Raw genomic sequence first — 18093 nt, 5'->3', positions numbered from 1 at the left:
CTTTACAGAATTTTGTTTTTCTGTCAAACATCAACAAGAATCAGCCACAGGTACACCCATGTCCCCTCCCTCCCAGACCTCTCTTCCATCCCTCCCCATCCCACCCTTCAGCCTGTCACAGAGTGCTTATTTAACTTATATGCAGAGTACATCATGTGAAACGTGGAGCTGGATGAGGCACGAGCTGGAATCAAGATTGCCGGGAGAAATATCAATAACCTCAGATATGCAGATGATACCACCCTTATGGCATGAGGCAGAAAGAGCCTCATGATGAAAGTGAAAGAGGAGAGTTAAAAAGCTGGCTTAAAACTCAACATTCAAAAAACTAAGATCATGGCATCTGGTCCCATCACTTCATAGCAAATAGATGGAGCAACAATGGAGACAGTGACAGACTTCATTTTCTTGGGCTCCAAAATCACTGCAGATTGTGACCGCAGCCATAAAATTGAAAGACACTTGCTCCTTGGAAGAAAGACTATGACCAACCTAGACAGCATATTAAAAAGCAGAGACATTACTTTGCTGACAGAGGTCTGTCTACTCAGAGCTATGGTTTTTCCAGTGGTCATGTATGGATGTGAGAGTTGGACTATAAAGAAAGCTGAGTGCCAAAGAATTGATGCTTTTGAACTGTGGTGTTGGAGAAGACTCTTGAGAGTCCCTTGGACTGCAAGGAGATCCAACCAGTCAATAAGGAGATCAGTCCTGAATATTCATTGGAAGGACTGATGATGAAGCTGAAACTCCAATACCTTGGCCACCTGATGCCAAGAGCTGACTCATTGAAAAAGACCCTGATGCTGGGAAAGATTGAAGGTGGAAGGAGAAGGGGACGACAGAGGATGAGATGGTTGGATGGCATCACTGACTCGGTGGACATGAGTTTCAGCAAGCTCCGGGAGATGGTGATGGACAGGGAGGCCTGGAGTGCTGCAGTCCATGGGGTCACAGTCAGATATGACTGAGTGACTGACCAACATTGTACGCAAGGGAACCATGTGAAAATAAACATATGAGGCTCAGATCAACCGTATATTCTTTTGAAAATGTGTTCGAGTAAATTGTTCCACTTGATGTAATATGATGTAGAAAAAAACATTTAAAGTTTATTTCCATGTTTATTCAAGTCAAAGAACTCTTTCTCAGACATATTTTCATATTTCACTTCCAGGAACATTTGCAACTTAATGAGAAAGGATATGAAATTAGCCACCTGCTCTGGCACTGTGTTTCTGCCTGGACTTGTGTTCAGAAGAACAGTCCCCAGTTAAATAAGGTGCTTGAACATCTCATCTCTCGTAAAACACAGTTTCAGAAGAAATCCTGGTAAGTGGGATCCTATAAATCCAGAGTAACTCATGGAGAAACCTTTGTGTTTAAATGTTAAATAACCTTTGTACTTAAATGTTAATCACACCTTAGTTGACTATGAAAAAAATTTATAATCTCAGTTCCAAAGACAAGGGCAGTTTCTATATTTTGTATTAGTTCATTTCATCAATAAATTGTTCTCACCTTTTTTTGGCTAGATGAGCATACTTGTATTGCCTTTTGTCTTTATGGAAGGAAATTTGTTATTGATAACTTCATTCCCACAATTTTAAGCCTCTTCTACTTTTCAAGTTATCTAACAGCAGTGAAGGACAGTTATTACCCGTGGGGGAGTGTGCCGTGACTCCGTTTGTTTCCTTATGCCTTAGTCGTAAAGCGTAACAGAAGTGACTGTTAAGCCTTAGTGTCCTCCTCTACATATGGTAATTTGAAAAGGGATAGAAAGGTCTTAAATTACTATGAAAGAGGGCACGAGTTCAATTGCGGAAAGAAGAATTTTAAAGGAGTATTTCTGAGGAAATTGATCAGAGGCTATCTCTTTCAGTATTGGAGGCTGATCAGAGAATTTGAATTATTTTTCCACTACTAACAATCAACAATATGTCATGCTATAGCAACTTGCAAATTCATAAATTTTTCTTAAAATTAATTACAGTTTTTAAGCCTCTGGCAAGCCCACTCTGTGTCAACCAATTTGTACAAATTTTGTCCATTTCTTATGGACAAAAACTATTTTCCCAGTTTCATTTGGATGTTTTTGGGGATTCTAGATCAAGTAAAGATTTCTGGAGAATAGCTTAGAGCTTGTCTAATTTCCTTGAAATAGCCTATTTTAGAGTCTTGGAAGACTCTAACTTGATATAAAAATAAATTATGTTTCAATATAAAAGTAAATATTGTGTAACATTGTCAAGCTTATTTTCAAAATATTCTAATAATTGCAAACTAAACATGTTTAGATAAATGCAGTGGCTGATTAAGAATCTAATTTTGAAAGTCAAGAAATTATTTCTTTTACCAATCTTCATTTTCACTATATTATCAATATTTAATTTAATTTTTCAGTGATTTGTCTTTGAAAGTGAAAGTAGCTTAGTTGTGTCCAACTCTTTGTGACCACATGGACTTAACAGTCCATGGAATTTTCTAGGCCAGAATACTGGAGTGGGTAGCCTTTCCCTTCTCCAGGGGATCTTCCCAACCCAGGGATCTAACCCAGGTCTCCCGCGTTGCAGGCGGATTCTTTACCAGCTGAGCCACAAGGGAAGCCCAAGAATGCTGCAGTGGGTAGCCTATCCCTTCTCCAGCGGATCTTCCTGACCCAAGGATTGAACCGGGGTCTCCTGCATTTCAGTTGGAGTCTTTACCAACTGAGCTATCAGGGAAGCCCTCAGGGATTTCTCTTTAAGATTTTTAAAGTAACTTAGTATTTTATAAATTTAGGGGTTTGGGGGATTATACACGATTATTCTTACTTTACAGATGAAGAAACCAAGGCCAAGTTCACAGACTCCGTGGTGACGGGAACCAAGTCTCAGGGTCCAGCACAGCACTCTTTTCGGTGTATCATGCTGCTTTCATTCTGGCTGCCCTACTTAGGAGGCTGTTTGGAGGCATCTTGACACTGAATCCTGACTTTTCTTTTTCCGGGAGGACATTGTGGAAATCAAGTGTGGGAGGGCAAGGCAACAATCAGACAGTGCTGAATGAGCAGAGTACACTGAAAGAAATAGTAAGACCCGGTGACTGGAATAGAATGGAAAAGGTAATTGTTTAAAAGAGCACTGCCGAATAGTTTTGTTTTTTATATTTACTGTTTTCAAAAAATTAATTTATTTGTTAATTTTATTTTTGGTTGCACTGGGTCATCATTGCAATGGGGGTTTTCTCTAGTTGCAGAATGGGGACTACTCTCCAGCTGTGCTGGGGCTTCTCACTCTTATGGCTTCTCTTATTGTGGCCCCTGGGCTCTGGGCCACAGGCTTCAGTCAGTTCAGTCCTCAGTCTTGTCCGACTCTTTGCGACCCCATGGACTGCAGCACACCAGCTTCCCTGTCCATCACCAGCTCCTGGAGTTTACTCAAACTCATGTCCATTGAGTTGGTGATGCCATCCAACCATCTCATTCTCTGTCGTCCCCTTCTCCTCTCGCCTTCAGTCTTTCCCAGCATCAGGGTCTTTTCCAATGAGTCCGATCTTCACATCAGGTTGACAAAATATTGGAGTCTCAGCTTCAGCATCAGTCCTTCCAATGAACACCCAGGACTGATTTCCTTTAGGATGGACTGGTTGGATCTCCTTGCAGTCCAAGGGACTCACAAGAATCTTCTCCAACACCACAGTTCAAAAACATCAGTTCTTTGGTGCTCAGCTTTATTTATGGTCCAACTTTCACATCCATACATGACCACTGGAAAAACCATAGCTTTGACTAGATGGGCCTTTGACAGCAGAGTTATGTCTCAGCTTTTTAATATGCTGTCTAGGTTCCAAGGAGCAAGTGTCTTTTAATTTCATGGCTGCAGTCACCATCTGCAGTGATTTTGGAGCCCACAAAAATAAAGTCTGTCACTGTTTCCACTTTTTCCCCATCTATTTGCCATTAAGTGATGGGACCGGATAACACGATCTTAGTTTTTTGAATGTTGACTTTTAAGTCAGCTTTTTTCACTCTTTTCTTTCACTTTCATCAAGAGACTTTTCAGTTCCTCTTTGCTTTCTGCTATAAGGGTGGTGTCATCTGCATATTTGGGTTTATTGATATTTCTCCCTGCAATCTTGATTCCAGCTGTGCTTCTTCCAGCCCAGTGTTTCTCATGATGTACTCTGCATAGAAGTTAAATAAGCAGGGTGACAATATACAGCCCTGACATATTCCTTTCCCAATTTGGAACCAGTCTGTTGGTCCATGTCGAGTTCTAACTGTTGCTTCTTGACCTGCACACAAATTTCGCAGGAGGCAGGTCAGGTGGTCTGGTATTCCCATCTCTTGAAGAATTTCCCACAGTTTGCTGTGATCCACACAGTCAAAGGCCTTGGCATAGTCAATAACGCAGAAGTAAATGTTTTTCTGGAACTCTCTTGCTTTTTCAATGATCCAGCAGATACTGACGATTTGATCTCTGGTTGCTCTGCCTTTTTTTCTAAATGCAGCTTGAACATCTGGAAGCTCTTGGTGCATGTGTGGTTGAAGCCGGGCTTGGAGGGTTTGGAGGCTCTGGTAGTTGCCGCAGGGGGCTCGTTCGTTGCGGCGAGTGCCTCAGTAGTTGCGGTGCCCCAGCTCGTCCGCTGCGTGGCGCGTGTCATCTTCCCAGACCACGGACCTGACCTGTGCTCCCTGCATTGGCAGGTGGATTCTTATCTACTGCACGACAAGCAAAGCCCTATTTACTGTTTTTTTAAGAAAAGAATTTAATCTTTCTTTTTAAATGATGTCCCTAGTAAACAGAAATAACCCATTGACATTAAAAATTTTTGTCTTTTTAGGTTAGCAATTTGACTATTAGGCAAGTTTTCTGTTAATTATAATGATAACATTATACCACATATTAAAAAAAAAAACTTTTCTTTTTAAAAGTATTTAAGTTATTTATGTGACCACCTATATAGTTTTTAAGAAGTTATAATTCCAGACAAAACCAAACAACCTGTGATATAATCACCAAAATCAAACCAGAAATGTTTTTATATTTCTGGAGAAACTTTATTATTCATTTTGTCTACTCTGAAGTTTAGGTACATGTGAAAAATTTTAAAAGTGGACTAAACATATTTAGGATTATACAAAGATACTGAGGCTTCAGACCCTGATAGTAAATTAGGACTTTGTTAAGAAGGGGACGACAGAGGATGAGATAGTTGGATGGCATCACCGACTTGATGGACATGAGTTTGAGCAAGCTCCGGGGGTTGGTGATGGACAGCGAGGTCTGGCGTGCTGCAGTCCATGGGGTTGCAAAGAGTCGGATGTGACTGAGCTGAACTGAGGATTTGCTGGGCCTTAGAACTGGGACACTTGGTAGAGGATATCTTTGATTAGGGCCTGAAATTCAATGGCAAGTGACTATTATAAGGAGTAACACAAGCAATTTCATTTTCCATGCATGTCTGTACAGTATCACACAGTAGAAAAATGACCAGAGATGTAAAATGCAGAGGGAGACCGTTTAACTGATGGATCAGAAGAAATTTCCTAATTGATAGTGGCAAGAGTGCTCAGGCCAATACTGGTGGTTCTCATCTGCCCATTTCTGATGCTGTCCGTCAACAGATAATTCACCCTGACTTCTTATAACCCCCTTTATAAAGATCATACCACACAAAAGGAAAGACACAGAAATGAGTGGTTTCAGCAGAGGCTGGAGAAGAGCAGTCCCAAGATGCGTGAAAAGGCCCCAGGAGAGACTCACAGAATTAGAGCAACCTCTGATCAGTGGGGGACAGGGGAAACTGAGGAAAGGAAATGCACAAGGAACAGTGAATTGTAAAGCAGGGTGAAGACGTAGAGAAACAGGAATGCATGAGCCCCTCCCCGAGCCCCACACCAGCCTTCACGTCGGAAGTTTGGCTGGCTTGTGCTGCAGATCAGCTGCTGTAAGGCAGCATTCCATGGAATATGCTTAAATGTCGCGTGATGCTTCTTACTCTGAATGCTCCACCCTGTGGTCTGGCCTTTTACAAACTGTACCACTTGCTCTGGGGAGGTAGCTCAAGCCAGCACAAAAGGCTTTCTCATCCAACATGAAAATAATGAATTGTGTTTATAATTGAATTATTAGCCAATGAGGACTGCTGAGAAATGCAGCATGGCATTTCAAAAGAGCGATGTAACCTATAAAATTATATCTCCCAAAGCAAAATAGCTGATCTAATTGCACCGTGAGTGTATTCCAAAAATGTTTGACAATTTAAAATTACACCAACATGGCAAGTGCTTTCCAGACGTAGTGTTCGTGTTTGCATTGAAATAAATTGAACAAAGAAAGCCCTGCCCAGCAAGGCCTTTACTTCTGGCCTTGTTGCTGACCTCCACAGTGTCTGTCTCCCTGAACCCTGGTGATTATAATGTCATGTTACAGTCTAACCAGAACCATCCAGATGCAAGTTTTCACCACTAATCCTCTTCATTCTTCATGAGCTGAGATGTCAGGTTAGGTCCTCAGTCTTCTGATTCATTTCCTGGGTTTCTTATTGATCCTTTAATCCTCTGAGCTAAATATAAACATTTATCTGTATCAAGGATAAATATACAATTTATTCTTTGCTCCCTAATGGCGCAGTGAGAGAAACATTCAGCTTCAAATCGTAAGGCCTGAGTTTTTTTCTCTGGCTACCTGTCTAATTTTGATTGAGTCACATAACCCCCATGAGCAGAGTCTGTTCATGTTAAACAGAGGTAATAGCCATCACAAAGAAAGGTAAGTAACGTGGAGACACTTTTTATACTGAGTCTCCCCCTAATCCTTCATTTCCTGCTAGTTCAGATCTGAATTATTTTTTCCCAGACTCCTACCTCCTGAATTTCTGTCTCCATGCCTGACACGTGTCCTCTCCTCAAGTTAACCAAATTGGACACCTGGACTCGCTTTCAGGGCCGTTTCCCGCGCTGTCCCCGCCACTGTGACACCGGGCTTCAGGCCCTTACTGTCACGACTCTGCTAGCTTATTAACTGGTCTCTTCACCTGTGTGTTCTCTCAGTAATCTGTCATACTCTGCTGCTAGGGTTACAGCATAAATATGATTCTACCATTCTCCAGCTTCAAATTATTTAATAAGGACTGTTTTTACATGGCACGGGGGTTGCAGCTCCAAACAGGGTCTCTTAATTTGCAATGATTAATAAAAAAAAGAAAAGAAAGAAAACAAGAGCAAACGCAAAGACTGAAAGGAAGACCTTGCTGCTGGGATTAATTGCCGCCAGCTGGCCACACAGGCAGACCACGTGTCTGACTGACTGGATGGAAGCAGGCAGTTAGGGAGCACCGAGGCCCGCTCGGGTGAAACAGCCGTCGTGGTCTGTCGACAACCCTTCATTCCCTTCATCCCTTCATTCCCCCGACTTCCTTCCCTGGCATGCCAGGACTGAAGCTCTGTGTGCAGAAGAAAGAACCCTTTTAGCAGACAGGCTAAAGACCAGATCTTTCCGTAGTTCATCTCTTCTGAGTATCAGAAATCAGGCATTGGCAAGAGAAATGTGTTCTTTAAACAAGTTTTCCTAAGTGGTGAAAATCAGGAGAGAGATTCTGATTGCTCTCTTTTCCGTGTGCGGTGAAGATGAGACTGGTTTGTTTATGCTAATGCTCACCGTCTTAGCCCGTTAATGTGGTCGTTAGTGTCCAATAACGTTATGGTTAAATCATTACTTAAAATGTTTGTTTTTCTCAAAGAATGGTGTATGTATTTAATTTTTAGATCCTATTTATAAAATAATGTTGACTTACTAAAATGTGCCCTTGCCACTCACTGTCAGTCATTTAATTCTAGGATTTTGCATTCGTAAGCTGTTAAATGCTATTCCTTTCTTGGCTGGCTTGAGTCAAGTTCTAAGTACGGATGGAGGTGACCTATTTCATTAGGAGAGCTCCTGATTACATGCAACCCTTGGCTGAGTATACTGGTTGCCAGTATTTTCCCCCTAAGAAGTGTAAGTGCGTTTTGTGTGGCAACAGGTTACTATGCTCGTAGTTTTTCTTTATTGATCCCCCTCTTGAAGTGTCTAAATGCTGCTGTGTTGTTCCCTACCTTATCCTTGTTACCAGATGGTCAAAGCCAGTCTGCCTCCCTTTGCTTTGTTTTATTTTCAGTCCAGGACCTTTTAGGAATATCTTTGTGGTTTGCAGCAAGGAGGTGGATGCCTCCTCTGACGTCTCCCTGAGCGCCTTAGGAAGCTGTCGGGGCGCTTTCTCCGCGCTCCCTGGAGAGACGCCCCCGCTGTGTGAGGCTGTGGCTGCCGGTCTGCAATTCAGGAGGGTTTCCACTGATTACACATCTTCACGTGTGTTCCTAACGCCTGCGTCTCTCTGCCCAGGGATTTTCTTTCACACATATACGCCTACCGTTACATTTTATATCAAATTTTGGGCCTCTTGGCTTTGGAGGCATTTTCCTTCATTTGGGTCACATTTTCTTTATAGCTTTAAAATCCTTAAAGTTTCTCTTTTTTGTGTGTGGTACTACAGATTTTTGTTTCTTTACATCTGGTTGTTTCAATAGGAATTCGATATTAATGGATCTCAATTAGCCAAGGGTTATCGTCCTCTAAATTATTGAAGAATTTTTCAAGTTTGCTCCCTTTTAAGGGCCTTTTTTTTTTTTTTTTTTTTTTTTGGTGCTTAACTGCCTTCATTATGAATTTGAATTATATTTTTATAATTTTAATTTTTGGCACTCTCTTTTTTTTAACTATTCTACCTTTCACCTCAGTATCAAGGCTTTTCATTGTTGTTTCTTCCTAGGCTTTATTAAAGAAGCCTGAAGAGTCTTGTAAAAATGTCTTCTGGCTCCTGTAAGAAATCGTTTCCAGAAGCATGATCATCCCTTAGTATTCAGACTGACCTTGTCTCTAGCCCTTGCTGTAATGTGTTTTTTCCACTGGTCTCAGGTAGGGCCTCCTCTTCCATTTTCTATTTTACTTGTCTCAGAACTAGGACAAAATCATACGCATTTGTTATTTTTAAAACAAGAGGTTTGTGTTCACCATGCACGCTACAGAGGTTAAAGGCGAGTGTCCCCGACCCCCCAGTCTCCTGCTCCCTTCTGGTCAAGCTTTGAGAGACGATGCACTCAGCGCACTCCATCCCCGTCCTACACACACATCCCTACGAGCACTGTTTTCTGCACTTTTTGTCTTCTGAAGGTTGCTGTCTCTGCATAAATACTGAGAGATGAGGATAAAGAGGCATAGAAATAGTGAGTCCTTTGAAATTCAGTATCTCCAAGTATAGGATTGGCTGTACTTTTCTTATTTCCATGAAAAACATGATAAACAGTAAAGATAATGTTTTTCCTTAATGTTTATTCTTTTAACTTACTTTTGGGAATCAGGACTGCTGAGTTTTTGTGGAAGTGGTGTGTGGCTACACCTCCTTGCTGTTCTTATTCCAGCTTCATAAATATTATGGTTTTTATATCATACAGGAAGTTCCCTGTAAGATAGTGACATGTTTTTCATTCCCCATCTTCAGAGTTGTGTGGATTTTTGACATTGTCAATGTTTTTTGAAATATCTATTGAAAGTTTCAAGTAACTCTTTGTAAGGATTGCAACATGGAGACATTTTAATTCTCTCCTTTAAAATAATAACTGGGTCATAGAAGAATAAGAACCTAGGCAAAAATTCGAATGCTGATGTTTTTAACCTTTCTATAAGCTGGTATTCAGATGGGTATCTTTTCATGAAGTCTCTGGTTATTATGTTAGTTGGTTTATACCCACTGTAGAAGGAAAACTAGATTGGAGTCAGACTCGCTGAAGTCCAGTCCCAGTCTGGTCATGTTTAACTCCATGTAGTTAAACGTTAATTTTAAAAACTAACACAACATTGTAAATCAACTATATTCCAATAAAAATTTTAAAAACAGAAGAAAAAAAGTTGAAAAAGAAAAGCTAGAAAGTAAAATGAATCAAGTGACTATGTTATTTTAGATAAGCCAGTAAACTTCTGCCTCCGTTTCTTTATTTACATATTTAGATGGACATTTATAATACTTATAAATTACTTTGTACATGTTTAATTCCATGGCCTTGTGGAAGGAAATCAGTGTATTGGTTATTGAGACTTGGTGTACTGCAATGAGTTCACAAAAAGCGAGTGCTGTATTTAAATGTCTAACCTCAATCAATTTGGAAATTTTCTATGTGCATCAATTTTCAGTTTTGATTTTTTAGCAAACTTCAATTTATAAGTTTTGCTGCTTTTATTCTAAGGCATTTTCCCTTATTGAAAATTTTGTGATCAACAGCATTGATTGAAAATAGTATGTTTCTGGTAAAGAATTTTTTTTTTTTAACCATAAGTGGCTGACACTGATGAATCTTTTTTCAATTTGTATTTTAGTGAAACTGCCCTAGGTTGGCTACAGTTTTCCAGACTTAAAAGGGAACAGGAGAAACAAAATGTAAGACTGTGAGGTATATTCATGGGTAAAGTTTTGTGAAGTCTGAGACTATCCCCTCCTTCACTTGACCTTATTGTGAAGCAGGGGCCATGAGTACTCTGGGGAAGGACTCAGTCTTTGTTCATCTTGGAGAGCATCTAGACCTTTTCCTTCAGTCATCATAGATGAAAAAAAGTTACTGAACTCAAATCTATTGACTTTGAAACAATAGTATTGCTGTGATTCAGTTCAGTTCAGCCTTTTGAATCCAGACATTTTATATAGAGTATTTCCCTTAAATTTCATAATAGTCTCTGAAAAGTAAGTTTTGCTACATTTACTTTATAGATGAGTAGATAAAGATTTAGCTGAGGTATGACTATTGCCCTATGCCATATATCTGGTTAGTGATAGAGCTAAGATTCCATCTCTAATTTTCCTACTCTAAATTTCATGCTTATAAATATTGTTTAAATGTATTGGTTAGGCTTTAGTCCTCCTGCATGTAACAGTGACCTGACTCCAATTGCGTTACCAAATAGGGCTCTATTTATCACACATAACAGGTACAGCACAGCTGAGACAAACGCTTCAGGGATCCTCAGGAGCCAAGCCTCTCCCAGCTCCCTTTTACCCCATCCTTAGAGAATGACTTTTATCCTCCTTGTTGCAAGACGGCTGCTCTACCTTCTGCTGTCAGGTGTGAATTCCCAGGAAAAGGATGAGCAAAGGAGAAGGGAGAACCTGTTATCTGAATTTAAAACCAGTATTAGCTTTTATGGAAGGCTTTTATAATATGCTTCCTCACTGACCAAACCTATACTTAACGCCATTCCAAAGGAGTCTGGGGAGTCATTTGTTAAAAATTAGATGTATTTGATATAATTTATATATAACAAAATTAAAACAATTTGTGTATACAGATCTATGGCTTTTGACAGATGCGTACACCTGTGTAATCACTACCCCAATCAAGATGTAAAAGATTTCCATCTTGTTGAAGCAATATTAACTGATCACTTTGCCATTTTGAACAAAATTGAGGTTTAGTTCTGAAAGGAAGAAGGAGACAAATGAAACTAGGTGTGCAATAGGCAGCATTGTAATACTAAGGTTAAATATTAAAGTATTTAAATAATAGCTTAGAAAAGCAAAATTGAAAAGAAATAGGAAAAACACATGGGTGGGATAAGACTTAAATTATTAGTTAACCTAGCTTAAAACATGAACTGGGGCAGGTTTCCCAGATCTGTTTGACTCAATTTTTAAAATATTTTTTAAGTATTTAAAAAAATTCTTCAATGTGTCAAAAATCGTGGTTCGGATTAAGGAGGTAAATTGCGAAAAACTTTGAGATCTGTAAAGCACCATTCAAATGCAAAGAATTATCTTTTTTCCATAGTTAGAGGTGTTTCCTTTTGAAAATCATGATGAACTTAACCTTGCTGACCTGAAGTATCACAGTTGTAAATTCAAATATAATTTTAAAATATTTTGACTATTTAAACTGATTTATTGTTGTTGTACAGTTGCTAAGTCATGTCTGACTCTTTGCAACCCCATGAACTTGCAGAACTCCAGGCTTCCCTGTCCTTCACTATTTCGCAGAGTTTATTCAAACTCATGTCCTTTGAGTCAGTGATGCCATACAACCATCTCATCCTCTGTCATCCCCTTCTCCTCCTGCCTTCAGCCTTTCCCAGCATCAAGGTCTTTTCCAATGAGTCAACTTTTCACATCAGGTGGCCAAAGCATGGAGCTTCAGCTTCAGCATCAGTCCTTCCAATGAATATTCAAGGTTATAGTAAAGTAATGCTCAAAATTCTCTAAGCCAGGCTTCAGCAATATGTGAACCATGAACTTCCAGATGTTCAAGCTGGTTTTAGAAAAGGCAGAGGAACCAGAGATCAAATTGCCAACATCTGCTGGATCATGGAAAAAGCAAGAGAGTTCCAGAAAAACATCTATTTCTGCTTTATTGACTATGCCAAAGCCTTTGACTGTGTGGATCACAATAAACTGTGGAAAATTGTGGAAATACGAGACCACCTGACCTGCCTCTTGAGAAACCTATATGCAGGTCAGGAAGCAACAGTTAGAACTGGACATGGAACAACAGACTGGTTCCAAATAAGAAAGGGAGTACATCAAGGTGGTATATTGTCACCCTGCTTATTTAACTTATATGCAGAGTACATCATGAGAAACGCTGGGCTGGAAGAAGCACAAGCTGGCATCAAGATTGCCGGGAGAAATATCAATAACCTCAGATATGCAGATGACACCACCCTTATGGCAGAAAGTGAAGAGGAACTAAAGAGCCTCTTGATGAAAGTGAAAGAGGAGAGTGAAAAAGCTGGCTTAAAGCTCAACATTCAGAAAACGAAGATCATGGCACCTGGTCCCATCACTTCATGGGAAACAGATGGGGAAACAGGGGAAACAGTGTCAGACTTTATTTTTTGGGCTTCAAAATCACTGCAGATGGTGACTGCAGCCATGAAATTAAAGGACGCTTACTCTTTGGAAGGAAAGTTATGACCAACCTAGATAGCATATTCAAAAGCAGAGACATTACTTTGCCAACAAAGGTCCGTCTAGTCAAGGCTATGGTTTTTCCAGTGGTCATGTATGGATGTGAGAGTTGGACTGTGAAGAAAGCTGAGCGCTGAAGAATTGATGCTTTTGAACTGTGGTGTTGGAGAAGACTCTTGAGAGTCCCTTGGACTGCAAGGAGACCCAACCAGTCCATTCTAAAGGAGATCAGCCCTGGGTGTTCTTTGAAATGACTGATGCTAAAGCTGAAACTCCAGTGCTTTGGCCACCTCATGCGAAGAGTTGACTCATTGGAAAAGACTCTGATGCTGGGAGGGATTGTGGGCAGGAGGAGAAGGGGACGACAGAGGATGAGATGGCTGGATGGCATCACCAACTCGATGGACATGAGTTTGTGTAAAGTCCGGGAGCTGGTGTTGGGCAGGGAGGTCTGGCGTGCTGCAATCCATGGGGTCACAGAGAGTCGGACATGACTGAGCAACTGAACTGAACTGAATTTCCTTCAGGATTGACTGGTTGGATCTCCTTGCTGTCCAAGGGACTCTCAAAATTCTTCTCTAACACCACAGTTCAAAAGCATCAATTTTTCTGCCCTCTGCCTTCTTTACGGTCCTGTTCTTACATCTGTACATGACTACTGGAAAAACCATAGCTTTAACTCCGTGGATCTTTGCCAGCAAAGTGATGTCTTTGCTTTTTAATACACTGTCTTGGTTTGTTATAGTTGTTCTTCCAGGAGCAAGTGTCTTTTAATTTTATGGCTGCAGTCACCATCTGCAGTGATTTTGGGGCCCAAAAAAATAAAGTCTGACATTCTTTCCCCTTCTATATGCCATTTAGTGATGGGACTGGAGGCCATTGATCTTCATTTTTTGAATGGTGAGTTTTAAGCCAGCTTTTTCACTCTCCTCTTTCACCCTCATCAAGAGGCCCTTTATGTCCTCTTTGCTTTCTGCCATTAGAGTGGTATCATCTGTATACCTGAGGTTATTGATATTTCTCTTGCAATCTTGATTCTAGCTGTGAGTTATCCAGCCCAGCACTTTGCATGATGTACTCTGCATAGAAGTTAAACATGCAGGGTGACAACATACAGCCTTGATGTGCTCCTTTCTCTATTTTGAACCAGTCCATTGTTCCATGTCCAGTTCTAACTATTGTTTCTTGTCCTGCAATCACGTTTCTCAGAAGACAGGTGAGGTGGTATGGTATTCACATAAGTTTAAGCATTTTGCATAGTTTGTTGTGATCCACACAGTCAGACTCTTTAGTGTATTCAATAAAGTGGAATTAGTTTTTTAATTCCCTTGCTATTTCTATGATATAATGGACGTTGGCAATTTGATCTCTGATTCCTCTACCTTTTCTAAATCCAGCTTGTACATCTGGAAGTTCTTGGTTCTTATACTGTTAAATCCTGGCTTGAAGGATTTTGAGCATTACCCTGCTAGAGTGTGAAATGAGTGCAAGTGCTTGATAGTTTGAACATTCTTTGGCATTGCCTTTCTTTGGGATTGGAATGAAAACTGACCTTTTCCAGTCCTGTGGCCACTGCTGAGTTTTCCAAAATTGCTGGCAGGTTGAGTGCAGCACTTTCACAGCATCATCTTTTAGGATCTGAAATAGCTCAATTGGAATTCCATCACTTCCACTAGCTTTGTTCATAGTGATGCTTCCTAAGGCCACTTGACCTCACACGCCAGGGTGTCTGACTCTAGGTGAGTGACCACATTCATTGTAGTTTTTCAGGTCATTAAGGCCTTTTTTTTTTTTTTTGTATTGTTCTTTTGTGTATTCTCTGGAGAAGGAAATGGCAAACCACTCCAGTATTCTTGCCTGGGAAATCCCATGGACAGAGGAGCCTGGTGGGCTAAGGTCCATGTAGTCACAAAGAGTTGGGCACTAAGTGATTAACACTTTAACACTTTCTGTATTCTTGCCACCTCTTCTTAATCTCTTCTGCTTCTGTTAGGTCTTTGCCATTTTCTTCCTTTATTGTATTCATTTTTACATGAAATGTTCCCTTGGTGTCTACAATTTTCTTGAAGAGATCGCTAGTCTTTCCCATTGTACTGTTTCCCTCTATTCCCTTGCATTGTTTACTTAAGACTTTAGGTCTCCTTGCTGTTCTTTGGAACTCAACATTCAGTTGGGTGTATCATTCCCTTTCACGTCTCTTCTTTTCTCAGCTGTTTGTAAGGCCTCCTCTGACAGCCACTTTGCCTTCTTTTATTTCTTTCTATTTGGGTGGCTTTGGTCACCGCCTCCTATGCAGTGTTACCAACCTCTGTTCATAGTTCTTCAGACACTCTGTCTACCAGATCTAATCCCTTGAACCAATTTTTCACCTGTGCTGTATAATCATAAGGGATTTGATTTAGGTCACGCCACTAGGTCTAGTGGTTTTTCCCTACTTTCTTCAATTTAAGCCTGCATTTTGCAATAAGGAGTTTATGATCTGAGCCGCAGTCAGCTCTCTGTCTTGTTTTTACTGACTGTGTAGAGCTTCTCCATCTTCAGCTGCAAAGAATATAATCAATCTGATTTTGCTATGGACCATCTGGTGATGTCCATGTGTAGAGTCCTCTCTTGTGTTGTTGGAAGAGGGTGTTTGCTATGTTCTCTTGGCAAAACTCTGTTAACCTTTGCCCTGTTTCATTTGTACTCCAAGGCCAAACTTGCCTGTTACTCTAGGTATTTCTTGACTTTCTACTTTACATTCAATCCCCTGTGATGAAAAGGACCTTTTTTTTGGTGATAGTTCTAGAAGGTCTTAGAGGTCTTCATAAAACCAGTCAATCTCAGCTTCTTTGGCAATATGGTTGGGGCATAGTCTTGGATTACTGTAGGGGCTTCCCTGGTGGCTCAAATTGTAAAGAATATGCCTGAAATGCAGGAGACCTGGGCTCAGTCCCTAGGTCAGAAAGATCCCTTGGAGAAGGACAAACTGAGTTCATTCTATTGTTTTTGAGACTGCACTGAAGTACTGCATTTTGGACTCTTTTGTTGACCATGTGAGATGATTTAACTGATTAATGGCCTATGAATCAAGGCAGTATGTAGCTCTAGGCAGAGATAATTTTATATTTACATCATAATCAGCTCTTTGAAATTTGAATAACAATAACACTAAATGTATAATTTCCTGAAACTGTTAGAATATATGTATACCTACGGTTAATGAATTCTTATGATTTCCCAGTTGTGTGTGTATGTGTGTGTGTGTGTGTGCACGCACACGCGCTTAGTTACTCAGTCGTGTCCGACTCTTTGTTACCCCATGAACTGTAGCCCGCCAAGTTTCTCTGTCCATGGGGTTCTCCAGGGAAAAATACCAGAGTGGGTGCTCCAGGGGATCTTCCTATCCCAGGGATTGAACCCAGGTCTCCCACATTGCAGGCGGATTCTTTGCCATCTGAGTCACCAGGGAAGCCCTCCCAGTTGTATAATTATTTCAAATCTTGACAGTCTTCCATTTAATGTGAAATACGAATTTATTTTGAGAAATTGCACCTTTTATAAAAATACTGAGCTTTCAGAGTAGTTAGAAAGACCATTTTTTAATTCTCTCTTTTGAGAATAAAACTCTCTCTTGAAATTCACCTGTTGGAATCAGTTGTAAAAAGGTTAAAAATCAAAACTTATCGTGAGATCTTGGGGACACTCTGAAACCGGAGCCTTCAGTGGCTCGCTGTGCAGGATCTATAAAGACACGCGCTCGTTTGTAACAGTCTTTACTCTCGGTCTTGCCACAGCGCCACTGTGAGCTCAGCATCTGTCCCAGTGCGGCCCTTTTCTGTAAGCATCTACCGATGGCAAAGAGCAGTAGTCTTTATTGAAAATAAATGTATCTAGTCGTCCACAGCAGTCATTTCTCCTGGCCTATTACCTTTTGCGTTAAAGGATTATTTCGTATTATTTTAAACTAAAGTCTTTGTTGTTTTGTTCATAAAATTTCCAGGTTGGATTTAGCCTTGGCTTTGTTGGTCCTTGGGGAGGCTGCCAGATTAAACATAGCTTGTTTGAAAGCGTTCATGGACCTAATGAGAGATTTTCTGTTAAGCATTATGTCTGTTCAAAATCAGGTAAGAGTATATTGTTAATGAAGGTGCACAAAAAGACCTAAATTGAAACAAATTTTACTTCTGACCCTATTTTAATTGTACATTATATTAGGACTTATAATGATCATGAAAGAAAGTGAAAATGTTAGTTCCTCAGCCATGTTTGACCCTTTGGGGCCCATAGACTGTGGCCCGCCAGGCTCCTCTGTCCATAGGATTCTCCAGGCAAGAACACTGGAGTGGGTAGCCATTCCTTTCTCCAGGGATCTTTCCAACCTGGGATCAGACGCAGGTCTCCTGCATTGCAGGCAGATTTTTTTACTGTCTGAGCCACCAGGGAAGCACCTATAATGAGCCTGAGTTTGTAAGAATAATTTTAGTTAAATGTGAAATTAAAGCATGTTTACTATACATCCCAGTATAAATATATAGATAGAGACACAGAGATAGTATATTATACTCACATGCACACATGCATGCACACAGGAGGAACTTTAAATTTTATTAGCAAACATGGGATCAGATAGTCATGGTTTAGTTTCCTATTTATAAAAATTGGTCATTACATATTATTAAGATTTATTAATACATTTTAGTGAGGATGAGGTAACTGCTTCTCTGTTGTTGAACTTTGAGCTTATTTCTAATTCAGTTAATTGCATTATTCACAGTTCAGTTCAGTCGCTTAGTCGTGTCCAACTCTTTGCGACCCCATGGACTGCAGCATGCCAGGCTTTCCTGTCCATCACCAAAAATTCACAGTTATTTACAAATATTGAACTGATATTCTCATACAAAAAAAATCTTTACCTGCATTTATGAATATTTCTTTAGAATAGATTTGTTACCAAATGATAGACTCTATACTATCTTTTAATACTCTTACAATAGCTGCTCAAATTCCTCTCCAGAAGATATAACTTTCTTGCTTTCCTATGAAAAAATATATAAAAGTGTATATACAAATTGAGCTATATACAAAACAGATTCTTTTACAATATGAAATGGAGAATAGTATCTCATTGGATTAATTGACAAT

General features: G+C 40.1%; 1 protein-coding gene across 22 annotated transcripts in view; it reads left to right on the top strand.

The window, feature by feature from the left end:
* TMEM232 (transmembrane protein 232) overlaps positions 1 to 18093 on the top strand; it is a 257294-nt gene that overhangs the window by 60060 nt on the left and 179141 nt on the right. For all 22 annotated transcript variants that reach the window (XM_055565941.1, XM_055565936.1, XM_055565932.1 and 19 more), the window contains 2 exons: positions 1178 to 1332; positions 16952 to 17075. In XM_055565941.1, coding sequence (XP_055421916.1) covers positions 1178 to 1332; positions 16952 to 17075 — 279 coding nt within the window. The remainder of the gene's footprint in view (positions 1 to 1177; positions 1333 to 16951; positions 17076 to 18093) is intronic.

Source organism: Bubalus kerabau, chromosome 1 (genome assembly GCF_029407905.1).
Source record: "Bubalus kerabau isolate K-KA32 ecotype Philippines breed swamp buffalo chromosome 1, PCC_UOA_SB_1v2, whole genome shotgun sequence".
In the NCBI taxonomy this organism is placed as follows: domain Eukaryota; kingdom Metazoa; phylum Chordata; class Mammalia; order Artiodactyla; family Bovidae; genus Bubalus; species Bubalus kerabau.
Note: the sequence above shows the minus strand (reverse complement) of the source record. Positions and strands in the feature narration are given on the sequence as shown.